Raw genomic sequence first — 19,098 nt, 5'->3', positions numbered from 1 at the left:
ATTTAAAAATACTCTTATTTTCAGAAATCAACTGCTGTCTTTTTGTTTTCAGTAACATGAAAGCACTTTGTAGAGTTGTGTACTAATGTTAATTACTCTTTAACTTGCAGATCTGCAAGGTGTGGTGGAACGCTTCTGGCTTCTAGTCCAAATGCCAAGTGTGTGACCTGTGGTGAGTTGCTTCATTTCTCTGGGCCTCAGTTTTCTCATCTTGTAAATGGAGATAATATCCAACTCACAGAATTGATAAGAGTATTTAAACAAGACAACGCAGGTAAAGCACTCAGGCTGGTACAGCTGCCTACAGAGGGACCTAAACAAATCCTAACGCCTTCTTTCTGCTGTGAGGGAGTGAACAGAACAAGGTGAGCCCAGGAGGTAGAAGACCTGGTTTCTGTCTGTCTTTCAACAGCTTACTTCTTAGAGGACCAGAGTTACTTGGCTTCTAAAATGGGTTTAGGAATGTAAGTGTCTTGCTTAGGGGTTGGATCAAATGGACTTTTAAGGCCCCTTTAATAAGATGATAGCTTTGATGATGTAACTCTGTCCCCTTTAGATGTTTACTTCATTTAGAAATAGTACTTAGTGGCAGGGGCATATATTTCTGTGTAAGTGAACTGGTTTTATTATAAGTCAGGGTAGACATGGGGGAAAGGCTGGTCAACTCTGTTAAGATTGCTTCGCTCATCCCTTCCCTTCTGGTAACACAGATTCTAGTTAGCTGTGAACATCATCAGTGATTGGGCTCCTGTGAGCTCACCTGTTCTGTACAACATCTTCTTTGAACTTTTGTTTTCAAAGTTGGAGAGAAGGGGTATGGCTTGGCTTTGTTTTGTCTGGACGATGATGTAAGGTCATGTTGGGGAGCATGGGCTTCGGAGTCTGGCAGAGGAGATTTGAATCCTGCCTTTGCTGTTTAGTAAGTTTCCATTTCAGCTACTTAAGTCCATATGCTTGCTCAAGTGACTTAACCTTGCTAACCCTGGGGTTATCACAAAGGGTAAATTAATCTGTGCAAAGTTTTTAGCACAGAGCTGGACACGTAGTAGGCTTGCAGTAATAGTATTACTCTTCCTTTGTTCAGCAACTATTTATTGAGCCCCAACTATGTGCCAGATGCTAGTCTTGTCTCTAGGGATAGAGGAATGGACAAAAGAGGCTAGGTCCTTCCTTCGTGGATTTTCCGTTCCTCAATTCTAGCCTGCTGAGGTGATACTGAAACACATCGTTCAGTGACAGCTTCCATTGTAGAAGAAATTCTCCTTTCAGATCTGCTAAAAGGTGGTGAGGGGAGAGGGCATTTTAGCATGGAGGAAATATTAATACATTATTATTTTTTGTTACTGCATAGGGCATCTTTAACATTATCTGGAAAACAAAACTGTTAACTAATTGAGATTGTAGGAATTCTGTTTTTCTCAGGTTGGGGTTCAGTTCACCAGGCACTTATCAAGCCTCTACTGTGCTCTGCCTGGGAGGCACAAAGATGAGTAAAACCTGGTTCCTTCACGGAGAAGCTTCCAGTCTGCACGTGGACAGGGTGTTGGAGGAGGAGGTGTGAGGAGTGGTGATACTACCTGAACAGTACTTTTCATTTTTTTGGATTGTGAAGTATTTGTAAGCGTAAAATCACATGTATAATATATACATTAAGAAACATAACAATAAAAGAACAGAAGCAGACTGTCGGCCATGCTATTGAAGTGCCTCCCTTTGTGCCTCTTCCAGATTGTTCTCTCTATCCCTCCTGCCTCCACAATCACTCCCTTGTATTTTGTGTTTGATTTTTTTGCTTTTCTTCATAGCTTTATTCCCACTGAGTTTTAAATTTCTAAATAACATGTTATATTTGTGTTTGAACTTTGTAAAAATGCATACTCTGAATTCTTCTGTGACTTAACATTGTTTTTAAGATTTAGCTACACTGATGCTTATAGAGGGATTCATTTGTTTTTCACTACTATATGGTATTCAATTTTATGCATGTGCCACGGTTTGTTTTCTTATCGATGGACATTTGGGTAGTTTTTGTTTTTTCTATTTCAAATAATGCTGAAATGAATATTCTTGTACATACATCTTGGTGCATATGTTCGTGAGTTTCTCACTGCATTGTATAGTAAGATGGTCACTACCCATATATATATCATATGTATGGCTACTTACATTAAATTTAATATTAAAATTTCGGTTCTTCACTTGCATTAGCCACATTTCAAGTACTCACAAGTAACCACATATGGCTACTGGCTACCATAGTGGTCAGTGCAGATATGTAGCATTTCTATCATTGTAGAAAGTTCTAAGTTTCCAGGTTTTACTCATCTTTGTATCTCCAGTTCTCAACACAATGCAGGAGCACCGTAGATGTTTAATAGGTTAGACAGTGCTGGTCATATGCCCAGGAGTAAGTTACTGTGATGTGAGGTATTCACATCTTCATCTCGCTCGATAATACCAACTTGTTTTCCCAAGTGGTTATGCCAATTTACACTCCCACGAGCTGTGTATAGGAGTTTTGGCTGTTGTGTATCCTTGGCTTGGTGGTGTTAGACTTTTCAATTCTTGCCAGTCAGTGTGATGTCTTTTGAAGGCAGCCCAGGCTTAAGCAGACGGTGGAGAGATCATTCTTCTGCTTTCACAGAGCCAGGTATCAAAGAACGCACCACCTGTAAGGGGATGATCAGGGGAGAGGTAGGAATGTTTTCTGTGTTGGCTGAAAGAATCAGAGGCCTGAAGTTCACCTAAAGTAGAGGAGAGAGGGAAAAGAGCAAGGAGTGGATTTACGCTGTTGAAAACTTCTTTTTGCCTTCTGTGCCATTTCTGCCTACGGTAGTAACTTTTTTGACAATAAAGCATGTCATTAGAATGAATCCTTTTTTCTTACCAGAGTTAATTCTGCATTTGAGTTTTGCCTCCAAATTTATTTAAAGTTTAGATTTGGGGAGTAACTGCAAAGCGCTGAATCCTTGGACACTGTCTTTTCCTGCTGTTGAAAAAGACCCCTGTGTACATATACACCATTCAGGTAATTGCTTCTAAACTTATTTGAAAGGGAGTTTATCCCTATCTTAAATGAGATTAGAAGTTCTGCTTGAGTGTTATTTAGGTTTCAGTGAGTTTCAAACAAAGGAATAAGAACCAGTTGTTAGGCTGCTGTGTGCGTACGCAGTCTCATTGTAAGACAAAGTTTAGGAACTGAAGGTTGTCTTTTAGCATGCAACTCACCAGGACTGGTAAAAAGATTTTTCTATCCTACCCCCCGCCCCCAAACCTTCTCAAGAATTTACAAAGAAAACACAAAAAACTTTCTTCTAGCAACCTCAAATACTCTTCATGAAAGTTATGGCAGATTGCAGGGTTGCTGCCTTGTGTACTGCAGATTTGGCAGAACACAGCTTCTGCTAATCACAGCGAGGAAGAAAGGAGTTACACCCCCAGCCCCTTTTGGGAGCCATCCTGCCTGCTGAGGTCTCAAAGAAGGGCACTAGGAGTAGGAGTAACAGTGACTAAAGCAGCAGACATTTATTAGTCACTTACTACGCCATGCCAGGCACCAGGTGAAGCAGTTTGTACGTGCATTTTTCTCATTAATCCTACAACACCCTTATCACTCTTTTCCCCATTCTAGAGACAGGAAACAAACTTAGAGTGGTTAAACATCTTCCCCCAGGTTTCACAGCTAATGTGGTTAATTCAGGGCTTGGACTTCAGTCCTCTTGACCTCTAAGCCCTGCTAAGATTATCTTGAATCTCTTACCAAGAATAGATGGGGAGAAGGGCTGAGGAAAGTACCGGGTGCGACATGGACAGAAAGTTGTCCTTTGAAAGTGGTCCTTCCTTTTGTTTTGTGAGGGGAAATTAGAGGCAGGAAATGGAGGTGCTGGAACCCCGGTGGTGTGGGACAGCCAGGATGGCTAGTGTAGGTGCTGAGAGGAGTGTAGTCCTGTTTCCTTCAGCAAATTTCACAGTTGTGTGTTTTGAAGGGAAATAAAAGATTCTACTCTTCTAGAAGCAAGGAAGAGACAGTGAGGAAGAATGCATGGGAGGGCCTGAAAGATCAGAATGCTCAGTGTTGCAGACCATTGCTGAAAACCTTTAAATTCGTGGACCCCAGCAGCTGCCAGATTTGGGGGCTCAACTAGAGTGTACTTTTAAGTGAAAGCTGTATTAACGGCTGGCTTTTTATCAATGCACTGGACTTCTCTTCTGAAAGCTAGATAATCTTAGTGCCTCTTGCTGTAGTTCTGGCAGAACTATGATGATCTAGACCGTATTTACAATTAGGATTGATATTCCATTCATAGGGATACATTTTATTTGCAGTTGCTATTTAATTCTCTTGGTAAGCAGTGTTTATTGGGCTACTTGAAGATGCCATTAACTAGAACTCAGGTGGGAAGGGTTTCTGAAGTTTTCTTTAATTAGAGATGATAATAGCAGTACCTGTTGCATAGAAGATTAAATGAGTTAATATCTGAAGCACATAGAAAAGTGTTAGAGTAAGCTCAGATTGTCTTACCTGCTGTTGTTGTTAATAATAATATAACTCGGGAGTTTTTTTATGCAAGTGAAAGAAACTCAATTTGAATAAGCATAAATAAGCTTAAATAAACAAAAAAGGGACTTAGGAGATTATATATAGTTGATTCTCATTATTTGCAATAGTTATGTCCTCTAAAGTCACTGTGAATACCAGATTAGTGAATACAGAGCCATCGCTTCTTAGGAAATACAGGGCTAGGTTCCCGCAAGCCTCTGGGTCATGGCATTTTTGTCAGTTGATCGATACGCACCTTGTTTTATGTGTGTTTCTGTCTAGACGCCTTATTTAGTATATATTTCTTATAAATATATGCACTGTTTCTCTATAATAAAACACTAGTCGAGAAAGGTTTAACATTTTCCTGACCCTGGGTAATGTGACAATAAATGTTTTTGTATTTCAGTTTCACATTAATCCTGTCAACTGTGCTTTTTGGTCATTTTGGTTGTCATCTTGTGAATCCACAGATTTAGCTGCTTTTCCATCTTTTCTATAGCTTCATTATGCACTATAGGTGTCACATTAGCGCTTTCTGGGGTGGCCTCACATACAGATCGGTGGATTTCCTTTTCCATTTTTGGATGGACCCCACTGTTGATTCATTAACATTGAACTCATGGCCAACACTATAACTCATGCATGAAGGAAACCAATCCAACACACACATTTTCTCTGTGAGGCACATAGTAGCCTTCTTGCATGTAGGAGCACTAGCCAGCACTTCAGCTCTCTGCTTGGGGGCCATTTTAAATAGCAAAATCACCAACAAAACACAAAAAATGTGACACTAAATAGACTGCAAAAAGGACACTTGTTTACAGTGTGAGTTGAAAGAAGAAAGCGGAGCATAGCCTTGTTCCTTTAGCCGGGAACATGCACGTAGGATGATTCAATTTTTTGTCTCTCTGCTCATGTCTGGGAATGATTGAAAAAGCTCTCCAAGTAATATTGATTTGGGGTTTACACATAAATTTCAGTGAGTAGGCAAAATCCCAAGTATGAAATCCAAAAATGATGAAGCTCACTTGTACTTAGAAAGAGTAAAGGTGGTGGTGGGGGCACCAGGCAAGAGGGGCTTGCGAGGCTCAGTCAGCGTCACTGGGACTCTTTGTGTCTCCACTGCGAATGCGTATGCCTGGGTAGCTTCACAGTCCCTTCCAAGTATCCTCCACGTGGTGGGGAAGGTGGCTTTTGGCAGCCCCAGTTATCTTTCAGAGGCAAAAGGCAGTTTTCCTTCAGAGCTCCGTGGAACTTACTAGGGAAGGACTCGGGCCCAATTGGAGGGTGAACCTATTCCTGCGACAATCACTATGGCTTGGGGGCGGGGGGCATTCTCTGATTGGCTTGGTGTGGGTCATGTGCTGTAGCTTAGGGGTGGCATTCTCTGATTGGCTTGGTGTGGGTCATGTGCTGTGGCTTAGGGGTGGCATTCTCTGATTGGCTTGGTGTGGATCATGTGCTGTAGCTTAGGGGTGGCATTCTCTGATTGGCTTGGTGTGGGTCATGTGCTGTGGCTTAGGGGTGGCATTCTCTGATTGGCTTGGTGTGGGTCATGTGCTATTGCTTAGGGGTGGTGTTCTCTGATTGGCTTGGCCAGGGTCATTGAATAAAGCCACTATGAGCATTGTTTACAGATGTTTGTGTACACATACATCCATGGCTTCTGTTTTTTTTTTTCATGGCTTCTTGATACCATATTTTTAGACATTGTTTATGCTAGGCTTAATGCTACAGCTGCCTAATCTCATCCAATATCTCTTAATTCTGACTAGTTTCACTCTTAGACAGTGAAACTTATTTTCAAGTTTTCAGGACATCCTGTATTGTATATTGACTACAACTTAGTCATTCTGCAAGTATTTAATTTTTTGTGTGTTTTGATCTTACAGGTAACATTATTAATAACATAAATCTACTTGAGTGGCAGTGTGGTGCTGTGGACGTGAGTGTGGACATTGGTGTCAGGCCTAGATTTGTAGCCTGGTTCCTCTCCTTCCAGCTGTGTGACCTTGGCATGCTGCTTGTTCTCTGTGAGCCTTGTTTTATCTGAAAATGAGGCTAAACATCATATTTACGGCACAGGGTTGTTAAGATGAAATGAGATAAGGATATAAAATACATATTAGCACAGTGACTGATGCATTATGATGTTGCTTATATAATTATTGGTGGGAGAGATAAGACAAACTTAGGAAACATTAAAAATAAAGCTATTAGTGCAAATAATAGCAATTGGGCAAGTTGGGAGAACTAAACTGTGGATAGATTATGTGATCTTGCTGGTCTCTTTAAATGTATATCCTTATAATACCACTATCACCCTGCTAGTTTTGCATTTTTCTCTGCTCCCCCTAGTCTTTGCAAGTAACTCAAAGAATAATGTTTAATTTTAATACATTTTTAGTGTGTAATCTAGACAAGAATAAAAATCTTAGGAAGAAGCAGAACTTTCAGCAGATTGAGATTCAGTTTCATATTTTATTTTGGGCCTTTTCATGTCTTTCCTAAAAGTCTCAAGAGTTCAAAGAGTAAGTCAGGATTACCATAAGGCAGTTGTAAAATTAAGTTATACATACAAATTAACATCATTGAGTTAAAGACAAAATACTGTAATTGTGAAGAAGGATTGAGAGAATTAACTTCATCTGTGTTGTAATCTTTAATTTGTAGCCATTTGGGCATGGTTTTACCTTGGGAGAAAGGAGTTTGTCATTTTAAAACTGAATTTGCACAGAATAGCCAATTAGCTTTCTCCTTTGTACCTTTAGATTCATAGAAATTAGTGAAAATTCTCTCCTGTAGATTATGTAGGTTGATTGATAAATTCAGCCTTTTTTTTTTTTTTTTGAGGCAGAGTCTTGCTCTCTGCCCATGCTAGAGTGCAGTGGCATCATCACACCTCACTACAATCTCAGACTCCTGGGCTCACTCCTCCTGCCTCAGCCTCCCAAGTAGCTGGGACTGTAGGAGCATGCCATCATGCCTGGCTGATTTAAAAAAAAAAAAAAAAATTTTATTTTATTTTTTTTTAAGAGATGGGGTTTCTCACTGTTGCCCAGGCTGGTCTTGAACTCCTGGCCTCAAGCAATCCTCTTGCCTTGGCCTCTCAGAGTGCTGGGATTATAGGCGTGAGCCATCACCTGGCCATGTGTTTTAATTTGATAGAAGGTTTGGGATTCTGAAAAGTCATTACCAAACAGGTAACAATTTCAAACTGAATATTAGACATCCCTGTTGTCAAAATTCATTTGTTATCGTCCACCATGGAATCTACTACTTTTAATGGCCAGGTTCCAATTGCATCCATATGACAGGCTTCCATTGCTCCCTCTTCATTTGGTGTTTTAAATAGGAGCTTCTACTTTTTTTTTTTTTTTTAATAAGACCTTGATGGTTTGCAAAGATTGTTTCAGCCAGTTTCCTGTCCTCAGAGTTCTTTAGCAATGACCTGAAAACCACATGTAGTCAGTGTTCACTCATTCATTTAAAACAAACAAAATATGTTTAAACGTGTTTTTTACACCCTTACTAAAATACAAAGTTATAACATCATTATAACTTATATCTACTTTAACAGTATTGATGTTTTATTTGAGATATATATGAAGAATATTAAGAGGAGGTTATTTTTTAAATTGGTTACATTTATTACTTGAATCGATTTTCTCTGATATGAAAAGAATTTTTTTAACCTTCTTTTTTTTTTTTTTTTTTTTTTTACAAAATTCTCTTCTAGGCTACATGACTCCCTGAAAGATAAGAACAATGTTATGTTGGGGATATTGGTCTCTGGGCCAACCTGGGATCAGCACCAACCTGCAAGGCATCGTGGCTGAGCCCCAGGTGTGTGGATTCATATCTGACAGAAGCGTCAAGGAAGTGGCCTGTGGAGGAAACCACTCCGTGTTCCTGCTGGAGGATGGGGAAGTTTACACGTGTGGTTTGAACACCAAGGGGCAGCTGGGCCATGAGAGGGAAGGAAACAAGCCAGGTGAGTGTGCCTTGTCTTGCCTATCCGTGAGAGTGGAGAGGCGGAGGGCAGAACAGCCGAGGGCCAGTTGGAGCTGTCCTCACCAAGTGTGTAGCTCTCAGGAAGCCCCTTTTGAAAGGTGCAGGGGTTACCTACTGTTTGGAACCATCGTGTCTAATTCAAACCTTCCGTTGGAAAAAACCCACTTTTCCTTTTTCATCTTGTTAGATAACATATGTATTATTACCAGGGGAGGGAAAGTGACTAGTTAGTTCAGTGTTAGAGAAATAGATTTTTCCGAAGTAATTATAAGGGTAGAGAGCTAGTGCACGTGGGTTTTGAGAAGGATCTCTCCAGACAAAGATAAGCATAAAAAGAAGAAATTTATTTTACTTTTTCCAGGTGGAAAAGGACCAACACAGTGAAAGAAAGGGAGATTAGTGTTGGCATAGAAAATCAGGTATTCAGGCTTTTTATTTAGGGGGTGAAGAAGATTTATGGCTATAGCCAAATTAACAGGGTGCTGTCAAACTCCTACATCCGCTCCTCTCTTCTCGGCAAGAAGATGATAACAGAAGCGGCTGTAGAGCAGGAGGCAGCTGCAAGACATCACGTTGTCTGTCTTTCCTGTTTTTTCTTCTGGAGACTTGGTTATCTCTGAAATGTGGTCGGGTTTCTTGCAGAGGCTGTGATTTTGTTCCTGAGATACGGTTTTGGGCAGTTTGGCCCTGGAGTTTGGCCCCCCACCCCACTGCTGTCCACTGAGGACTCCTTGAGACTATAAAACAAATTCTAAAAGGGCAGTGAGCTGGTGGATGTAAAGAGAAAGATTTACATTTCCTTTCTGTGAATTCTGCTCTTCTCGGATGTCCTGCCAGTGGAACCCCTGCAGGGCGCCTGTCATCTAGTGGCTGGGGAGGAAGGGGGGAGCACAGGGAGCTGATAGGATTGATCTTTAGCTGTTACTGGGGAAATTGTGGGATTAGATGTTTTGCTGTGATTTTTCACCAGGCTGCCCTTTCAGTAATTGAATACTAAGCCATTATGAGGGTTTTATGAACAGGTAATCCTCGTACAATCAGTATCAGAAGCTTTTCTCCCTAATTACCCATTCATTCCTTTATTTCTGCAACATGCTTTTGTTGAGCATTTTATGCTCAGCCGTGTGCGTGGTGTTGGGAGCAGAAAGAGGAGTGAGACGCAGTGATGATGTGGCCCTGCTAGTCCCCGTGGCAGGTGCTGTCGTGGAAGTACGTGTGAGGCAGGTGGAAGAACACACTGGAGATGCGAGGGAGGGAGATTGGTTCTGCCTTGGGGGTTGAGTAAGAAGGGTGAGTAGGACTTCAGCAAATGTGTGTGTGTGTGTGTGTGTGTGCGCGCGTGTGCGAGCGCACATGTGAATCAGTGTGGCAGGGACACCAAGCTTGTTGCATACCTGATACCCGGTGGTGTGGACATAAAGGTGCGATACCTGTTCGTGGCATGTTGAATAGTGTGGTGAGACTGATAATAGAGGTTAGTGAGAGAGGATAAGCTGGAAAGGTAGGGGCTAACTAGTTTGCTTAAATTTCAGTGCCTTTCATTTATTTATAACAGGTTCTGTGCATAAAGTCTTTTTTGATTTTTTTTTTTTGCTTCTACTTTTGAGGAATCTGAGTTTGACTTTCATCATCTGTGTGGTGTGGATTTATGAGGTGCTCTACTTTCCGTGGTGATGATGTGTAAATGAGTCTCCTTTTGGTGAGAAGTGATAAGGTGGGGTCTGAAATGGTGACCATGTACTTGTCACACCAGCATGAGTGCGTGCCCTTTGCTTTGTTACCTTCTGTCCTTTTCATTCAATCCAGATCAAATCCAGACCCCGAAGCTTGATTAAAGAATAGCTTTGGGGGAAAAAAAAAAAAAAAAAAGAATAGCCTTGCTGTGTTTTCTAGATGATTTTTTACTCTTTAATTTGGCATCAGGATGAGCTAAGTTTCTTCTGTGACACTGTCTCCCTCTTCTCTCACGTTAATCCCTCCCACTGGTGGTTGTGCTCCATAGTTTTCCTGCCCAAATGTCAGTGTAAATTTATAATCGTTAATTTTTATGTTGGCTGTTGGGAAAAGGGCTGCAGGGTTTGTTGTGAGCAAACTTGTGACGTATGTGAAGTGTGCTTTGGGGGCTCCCATTTCCTCTTTCTTCGCCCCCACTTTCCCTTATGGAGCCCATTCTGAGGCACCCCCCAGTCCTGCTCACCCGCGAGCAACCCCATGATCTAGCCACAGGTTCCCTAACCTGTGGGCCCCGAACTCTTGGGATTTCAAGGAAGGGGTTTGTACAATCACGTATAGACGGACACCATTATATGTGCAGTGCACCTGATACTACAGGTTTTCCAATGATTCTGTTTCCTAAAATAAAAATTCCATTAAAAGTGCTACTAATTCAGAAATTGGTGAATCCTACTCATTATGTGTTTTACTAATTAATACAGTACAAAAGTATAATACACAACTTCCATGGAGGTGGCAGGAAGAATTTTGACTTTCACAAATGGTCTTCGTGTTGGAAAAGATGAAAAGCCAAGGTCGTCTTTCCTCTCCTCCTGTTAAAAACTTGTGTCTCACATTAAGTTCCCAGACGTGCTGTTTTCCCAGGTGAGAGCCGGCATCTCACAACTGATGCCTGCAGAGGGGTCAGTGGCAGGCCACAGCCCAACAGCGTGCTTTTTGCTGCAGGAGTCCTTAGAGGAACTTAAGGCCCACTTCACTCCAGTGATGCTTGAAGGACTTGTCCCCACCCTAGCCAGCCTTTGAAGGGAGTATTTTGGGAACTGGGAGGTCTTTCCAGTACTCCTGTAGAGACAGCGAGGTCAGGGTGAACCCCGGAGTCAGATAAACCCAGTAGAGGCATTACCCTGTCTGACCTAAAATGGGGATTCTGCCTGCTCTTTCATAGGTGCAGGCAGTCTGTGTAGTGTCTTGCGTAGTGTCTGGCCGTTCTGCGTCATGCCTCCCAAATCGTGCTACCGTGCGGTTTCACCACCTTCTGGAAAGCCTGGTACTGTCCCTAGAGTTACAGGGAAAGATGCCTGGACTGGCAGTTTGAGAATTGGGATGTAGTCCTTTTAGTCACCAGGAAATAGTAGTGTGGCCTGAGCAAGTTTCTTGCTGTTTCTGAGCCTCAATTCCCTTTCCTGTAAAAGGAGGAGACTTCGTGTTCTAGTGTTGTAGTTCCTGTGGATTGAAATGGTAAAGAAGATGCACGAAACTGCCTGCAGCCTGTGAAGGCTGCCCTCCTCCCACCCTCTCCGTCTGTCTGCTCTGTGGCTCGGCCCTCTGACAGCAGAGCCTGGCACGCAGACACGCCTCACTGCACTCCTTTGTCTTGGAACCTGGGGTGACCGAGGATTCACTGTGGGGCGGCAGGTGGGAAAGGAAACAGAAACCTTGCAGAACAACGGTAGCAGAGCTTGGTAGAAGGCAGAAGACGTCTGAGTGCAATCTGACATTTCTCCAGGGGAGCCTCCCGACACAGCTCTGTGGAGCCAGTGGTAGGTTTTGGTGGCCCTCCGGACGTCACATGGTAGCAGCCACTCGGCTTCTGCTGCACACTGGGTCAGCCAGCGCCTTAGTCATCCTGCAGCCGCTGTCCCCAGGCAGTGCTGAGTGATTGCAAGAAACCCAGGCTAGAGGTGTGCCAAGAAGGCTTTCGGATTCAGCAATGGAATCTAGCCCGTGCTTGTGATCTAAATTTGGAATAAGCTAGACGCTAGTGTAAATTACAAGAGATTCCAGAAATTTCTGTTGTTGGGTAAGCTTGTCTGTTAATTATAAACTCCATAGCAGCTGTGGAATGGTGCCTCTTTGAATGGAAAGATTGTGTGGGTGGGTGCCTCCCCCTCTTCATTTCACTTTTCACTGGTAGGTGTGTTCTAAATCTGGGTGCCGTTTGGGTTTATTTTTAATGAGTGGGAGGAAGAGAATGAGCATGTTTGCTGTGTGTGCTTATTGAGAACCACGACCTGGTGAGCACCTAGGCATGAAAGGGGCGTCCATGGCAGGCAGACTCTGCCACAGGTAGTTCGTGTGGGCCCCGGCCCCCAGGAGTGCTACCCTCAAGTAGCCTCCGTGGTGTTTAGGGAGTGAGCTCGATGGAAGACCCCTGCCCCAGGAGAGGGTGTCTCTGGGGCAATGGGCAGGTCTCTGATTTCAGCTCAGCGTCGTTGCCCAGGTCAATTGACTTTGAAATATTGAAAGATTTAAAAAAGTGACTATATGACTATTTCCTCTAAGGCTTTGGGAGTGTAAAGAAGTGAGTTTAAGGATTTAATTCTATGGTTGCCTACCTCCAAGGGGCTTAGACAGTTTTGAACGCAAGTGGAAAACTTAAGTTTTCTTTTTCTTGCTTCACAGTATTGTCTACGAATGGAATTAGCCTGTCCCTCAACACCCACTGTGCTGACTGAGCTTGTTTGCTGAGCTCCGCCTCCTGTGTGATCAGCAGCGGCATCAGATTCTCACAGGAGCGCGAACCCTACTGTAAACTGCGCGTGCAAGGGATCTGGGTTGCTCCTTATGAGATTCTAATGCCTGATGATCTGAGGTGGAGCTGAGGCGGTGATGCTAGGGCTGGGGAGCGGCTGCAAGTACAGATTATCATTGGCAGAGAGATTAGACTGCACGGAGACTATAATAAATCAATTGCTTGCAGACTCATATCAAAACTACCAGTGAGTGGCAAGTGACAATTAAGCTGCATCTGGTGGCAGGCTTTACAGTGGCAAGTAAGTTGATGCACTTGGATTGTGCAGCTGCATCTGGTGGCAGAATCCCACGCTTACTTTAATCTGCATGTGGCCCACCTATTATTTTATTTACCACTTCTGTCTGCAGCTCTTTCTCACACTGCGCACTTGTCTCAGTCACGGTTTCGGTACGCCCACAAGCTAACCCTATCAAAAATGAATAAAAAACAAACGCTGCTGGAGAGCTTCTTTGAAAAGGGGAAAGACCCAATGATGGGACAGCAGAAGACTCTAACACTGCCGAAAAAATGAAAGCCGCATTTAAAAGAAAATACCATGAGTCCTATTTAAATTACGGGTTCATTGTAATAGGTGATTCACATTCTGCAAGCCTGCTTTGTGTGATATGTGGCAGCTGATTGTCCAAGGAAGCCATGAAACCTTCAAAACTGCTTTGCCACGTGGAGACCAACCACCCTGCATTACGAGACAAACCTTTGGAGTTTTTCCATGAGAAAAAAATGTGAACATGAAGAAAAGAAGCAATTATTGAAGGCCACCCTTCATCAGATGTGTCTGCATCATTCTTAGTGGCCAACCGCATTGCTAAAGCCGAGAAGCCCCTTACTATTATCGGTGAAGGGTTGATGGTGCCTGCTGCTAAAGATGTTTGCTGTGAAATTTTAGGAGAGGCTACAATTCAAATGGCATGTGCTCCTCTTTCGGCCTCACTGTAACTAGACGAATTGACAAAATAGCAGAGGATGTTGAGGCACAATTCTTAGAGCGGATTAATGAATCACCGTGGTACGCAGTCCAGGTTGATGAGTCTACCAGTGCTGACAACAAGGCAATAATGCTTGTTTTTGTGTGATACGGTTTCAGGAGGTTGTGCCTGAGGATGTGTTATGTGCACCTTTGTTGCCAACCAACACCGCAGCTGCAGAACTGTTCAAGTCTTTGAGTGATGCCGTATCGGGAAAGCTGAAAGGCTCATTTTGTGTCTGTGTATGCATGGATGGTGTGGCTGCCATGAGTAGACGGCTTTCTGGTGTCACTACGCAGGTCAAGGAGGTAGATTTTGAATCTGAGTCTACACAGCGTGTCATTCATAGAGAAATACTAGCTGGCCGGGAAATGTCACCCGAACTAAACAACGTTTTGCAGGAGGTGATTAAAGTTGTCAGCCACCTTAAAGTACATGCCCTTAACTCACGTCTGCTTGCATAGCTCTGTGTTGAGATGGTCACAGAAACATGTCTTCTCTTATACACAGAAGTGAGGTGGCTTTCCAAAGGTAGATCACTGGCCAGAAGTTTTTTTTTTTTTTTTTAGCATATTATAGGGGTACAAAAGTTTAGGTTACATATATTGCCCTTGTCCCCCCAAATCAGAGCTCCAAGTGTGTCCATCCCCTAGACGGTGCACATCGCACTGAACTGCTCTAGAGATTTCTTTTAGAAAAACAGTCACCACTGACAGCATGTCAGTGACACGGAATGGGTTGCAAAACGTGCTTACTCGTGTGACATATTCATCCTGCTCAGTGAACTCAGTCTGTCACTTCAGGGGAGAATGACAGCTGTGTTCAAGTTGGCAGATAAAGTGGCTGCATTCAAAGCCAAACTGGAATTATGGGGGCGATGAGCGAACATTGGGATTTTTGACATGTTTCAAACATTAGCAGAGATTTTGAAAGAGACTGAGCCAGGGCCTTTTTTCTCCCGGCTGGTGCATGATCACCTATCTCAGCTTTCAAAAGAGTCTGAGTGTGCCTTCCCAACCACAAAAGACTCCCGAACTGGGAAGGAATGGATCCGTGACCCATTTGTGAATAAGCCAGGTGAATCGACTTTGTCCGTGCTAGCAGAGTATCACCTGCTTGTGATGGCAAATGCCAGTGGCTTTAAAAGTATGTTTGGGCCGGGCGCGGTGGCTCACGCCTGTAATCCTAGCACTCTGGGAGGCCGAGGCGGGTGGATTGCTTGAGCTCAGGAGTTCGAGACCAGCCTGAGCAAGAGCGAGACCCCGTCTCTACTAAAAATAGAAAGAAATTATCTGGCCAACTAAAATATATATAGAAAAAATTAGCCGGGCATGGTGGCGCATGCCTGTAGTCCCAGCTACTCGGGAGGCTGAGGCGGTAGGATCGCTTAAGCCCAGGAGTTTGAGGTTGCTGTGAGCTAGGCTGACGCCATGGCACTCACTCTAGCCCGGGCAACAAAGTGAGACTCTGTCTCAAAAAAAAAAAAAAAAAAAAGTATGTTTGAAACAACTTCATGTCTCCATACGTTCTGGATTAAAGCCAAGGAGGAATATCCTGAGATTGCCACAAAAGCACTGAAAAGCCTGCTTCCGTTCCCAACATCCTATCTTTGTGAAGCAGGGTTTTTCTGCAGCGACAGCAACTAAAACGAGATTATGGAGTAGACTGTATGTAAGCAACACACCTTGGGTGTCATTGTCTCCCGTCACCCTCAGATGGGACCCTCTAGTTGCAGGAAACAAGCTCAGGGCTCCCACTGATTCTGGATTATGATGAGTTGTACAATCATTTCATTTTATATTAGAAGGTAATAATAGAAGTAAAGTACACAGTAAATGTAGTGTGCTTTGATCATCCCGAAACCATCGCCCCCTTCCTTGGTCCGTGGAAAAACTGTCTTCTGTAAAACCGGTCTCTGGTAGTAAAAAGGCTGGGGACTCCTGGCTGTAGGAGATGCTCTGGGAGGAGAGTCTCACGTATCCACGTGCCTTGAGTCTGCCCTGCTGATCGTCAAATTCCCGTTCACACACTTTGTCTCTGACTCTCTCGCTGGTACAGCTGCAAGGCACGTGAATTCAGTTTTTTGGATGCATTCTGTACATGTGACAGCGCAGTGGTATTAAAGCACTCCACGGTGATTCTCAGGTTGGAGACCCTTTCTTCCCCCTCCTTGAGAATATCTAAGGCTTTCCTATAGTTGTTGCTGCCTCCGAGGCTACTGTGTTTTCCTTGTACTCTCATTTCTCCTCTTCTCACAGTGATGCCCTGATGGGACCAGCTTTGGTGTGTCTCTGTGTGTGGTGAGGGTGGGGCGTTCCGAGGACACAGCAAATGCCAAAACTGCTGGTTCTGCAGGCCCCAGACGTTTTCGCAGTGTGTCAGGCAGCACAGGGTCCTAGCTTAGGTGTGCCCATGACTCATTCATTTGTGCTTAGGCCAAGGGCAGAGAGGCCTGGGATTTCCAGAAGCATTTTTCATATGCAGAATATTAAAGCCCCGTGTACACTCATTGTCTAACTTTAAAAAAAAAAATTATTGGATTGCGACCCTTTTGCATATTCCACTCTCGTATGACTTTTCTCTCCTTCATTCTCATCCTCACATTCTGGCATCGATCTCGTCCTTTAACCACAAATCAGATAGTTTCAGTGATTAGAGGTATCGTAGGATTATTACTGATTTCATCATGTTTTGTCCATGAATTCATCTCATAATTTCGTAACACATAGGGTCACAGAGCTGGTGTCATAGGAAGACTTGTGTGCCCTTCCCTTTTTAGTAGAGCAAGTAAGCGAAACAGTTTTTTTCCTAAGTGGTATTTTTTATAAGTGATTAATTTATAACTGAACATTAAACCTTGAGCCCTTTTATAAAACTTAAATGGAAACTGGTTGCTCATAGGAAAAAATTTTAAAATTTTAGCTCAATTTACTATGACTCTCTTCATATTCCCACCCAGCCACTTTGTAAACACTACTCTTCAGCCAAATGGACAGTTCTCCTTTCACCAAACATACTGATTTCCAATGTTGGGATTTCGGCGTAAGCTAATCCTGTGTTATTAGGAATATCTGAATTTGTGTAAATGTTCTCTAACCTTTCTTCTCATCTTGAATAGACAAGAACTGTGGTAGATGCAGTTATTTAGTTTAATCTAATTTGGCTCTGCTAAATTTTTAAAATTCTGCATAGACATCCCAGGAAACCTTTTCAAAGCAAACCCAGAGGGGAACAATTTATAAGCAAGCTATAACATTTCTGTGCAACACTATTTGATTCATATCTATGTTCCCTTGCCTTTACTTCCTCCTGAGTTGGTTTCTCTCTTACAGGTAATTTAATCCAATTCCCATTCCCATTTTGTATTCAATCTAAGGATTTCCATAATGCCCATCACCATATGTAACAGCTCTCCTGCTGTTTGATAAATGAGGTTTATAAAGCAGAACGTCCAAAAGCCTTAATTCCCAAAACCGGCAGTTGCTTCTAACCCTGGTGGAAGCAGCGCTTTCAGCTAGCTTCTCAGGTTGCTCTCGGGCATCTGAAGGACGCAGTAACTCCGTCACGTTAATCAGCTCTTTGCCGAAAAGCAAACTAGCTGAGCTGAAAGGAAATGGGAGAAATCTTGTAATGACTTCCTGTTATCGAAGTGCATGTTTCCATGGGCATGACTCTGATACGAAAGAAAGACGGTGCCACAGGAAATGTGCAGATCTCAACGTGCACTTGTTAGGGCCCCTTCTTGTCCTCATTAGGAGTGGCAGGTGGTCCGGGAACCTGCACAACTCTTTCTGATGATAGTGGTGATGGTAGTAATCAGACCCAGTGGGATGTCGTGCTTTCGTTGATGGCTGGGTAGGTGGCTTTCTGGTTCAGAGGTCTAAGGATCAGGAGCCACTGTCATTTAATAGTAATAATTTTGTTTTCTGGGGTGGTTAATTAAAAGTTATTTTTTTTTCTGTTTATGATACTCAGCTGACTTTCTTGAAAGACATTTGAGTGTTTTAAAAAACGTATACTTATTAATGAGCATACTCATGAATGTGAGGTGTTACTCGTGAGTTTTAAAAATTTATGGGATTACTTTTTTTTTTTTTTTTTTGTTGAGACAGAGTCTCACTTTGTTGCCCAGGCTAGAGTGAGTGCCGTGGCGTCAGCTTAGCTCACAGCAACCTCAGACTCCTCGGCTTAAGCGATCCTACTGCCTCAGCCTCCCGAGTAGCTGGGACTACAGGCATGCGCCACTATGCCCGGCTAATTTTTTCTATATAGATTTTTAGTTGTCCATATAATGTCTTTCTATTTTTAGTAGAGACGGGGTCTCGCTCAGGCTGGTCTCGAACTCCTGACCTTGAGCAATCCACCCGCCTCGGCCTCCCAGAGTGCTAGGATTACAGGCGTGAGCCACCGCGCCCGGCCGGGATTACTTTTAAGTAATTGACAGAGTGGTTTGCATCATGAAATAAGAATTTCCGTTCATTTGTTAATTGTAAAACTGGTTAACTATATATATTATAAGCTCTCTTCATCTCTGATGTGCTTAGCATTTCTAAGCTGATTAATCCTCATGATAGCTCTGTGAAGTAGGTCAGTATTATTATCCAAGGTATATGTGAAGGAGAAAAGAAAAGGGAGTTAAGTTTGTCTCCCTGAAACAGTACCCTGTTTGGGTACTTACAGATGGTTTGGTTTTAATAATATTTACTTTTTTTTCATCATTCAGTCATTGATTCAGCAGACATTTACTGAGTGACTGGACTACTAGGTTGCTAATATATTCTACATATCGTTAGGACGCAACTGATTTAGCACAGATTTCACCCTTTGGGAGTTTATGGACTAGGTGGGAGAATCGGATACATCTGTAAAGGTTATATAATGCAGTTCACCGTGTGTCAGGCAGATGATAACAGGTCCTACGTGTGTCAAAATAAGTGTTGTCCTGCCATGAAGAGACAGGTCAATTCAACAGTGTTGAATTCTGAATTCTAACAAATGTCATCTTTTAGACCCATACACATATAAAGTTCACGTTTGTCTTAGGTTTATGAGCTTGTGGGAGGGGCCAGCTTTAGCATTTCAGAGAA

At 42.9% G+C, this 19,098-nt stretch overlaps 1 protein-coding gene across 9 annotated transcripts in view; it reads left to right on the top strand.

The window, feature by feature from the left end:
* Positions 1-19,098, top strand: part of HERC3 (HECT and RLD domain containing E3 ubiquitin protein ligase 3) — a 90,007-nt gene that overhangs the window by 2,306 nt on the left and 68,603 nt on the right. For 5 of the 9 annotated variants that reach the window (XM_069485352.1, XM_069485351.1, XM_069485347.1 and 2 more), the window contains exons 2-3: positions 111-172; positions 8,283-8,537. In XM_069485352.1, coding sequence (XP_069341453.1) covers positions 8,312-8,537 — 226 coding nt within the window. In that variant the 5' untranslated portion in view covers positions 111-172; positions 8,283-8,311. Of the gene's footprint in view, positions 1-109; positions 177-807; positions 920-2,890; positions 3,029-8,282; positions 8,538-19,098 lie in introns of those variants that run through there. The other 4 variants (XM_069485354.1, XM_069485348.1, XM_069485355.1 and 1 more) reach the window with 4 other exon arrangements.

Source organism: Eulemur rufifrons, chromosome 13 (assembly GCF_041146395.1).
Source record: "Eulemur rufifrons isolate Redbay chromosome 13, OSU_ERuf_1, whole genome shotgun sequence".
In the NCBI taxonomy this organism is placed as follows: Eukaryota; Metazoa; Chordata; class Mammalia; order Primates; family Lemuridae; genus Eulemur; species Eulemur rufifrons.
Note: the sequence above shows the minus strand (reverse complement) of the source record. Positions and strands in the feature narration are given on the sequence as shown.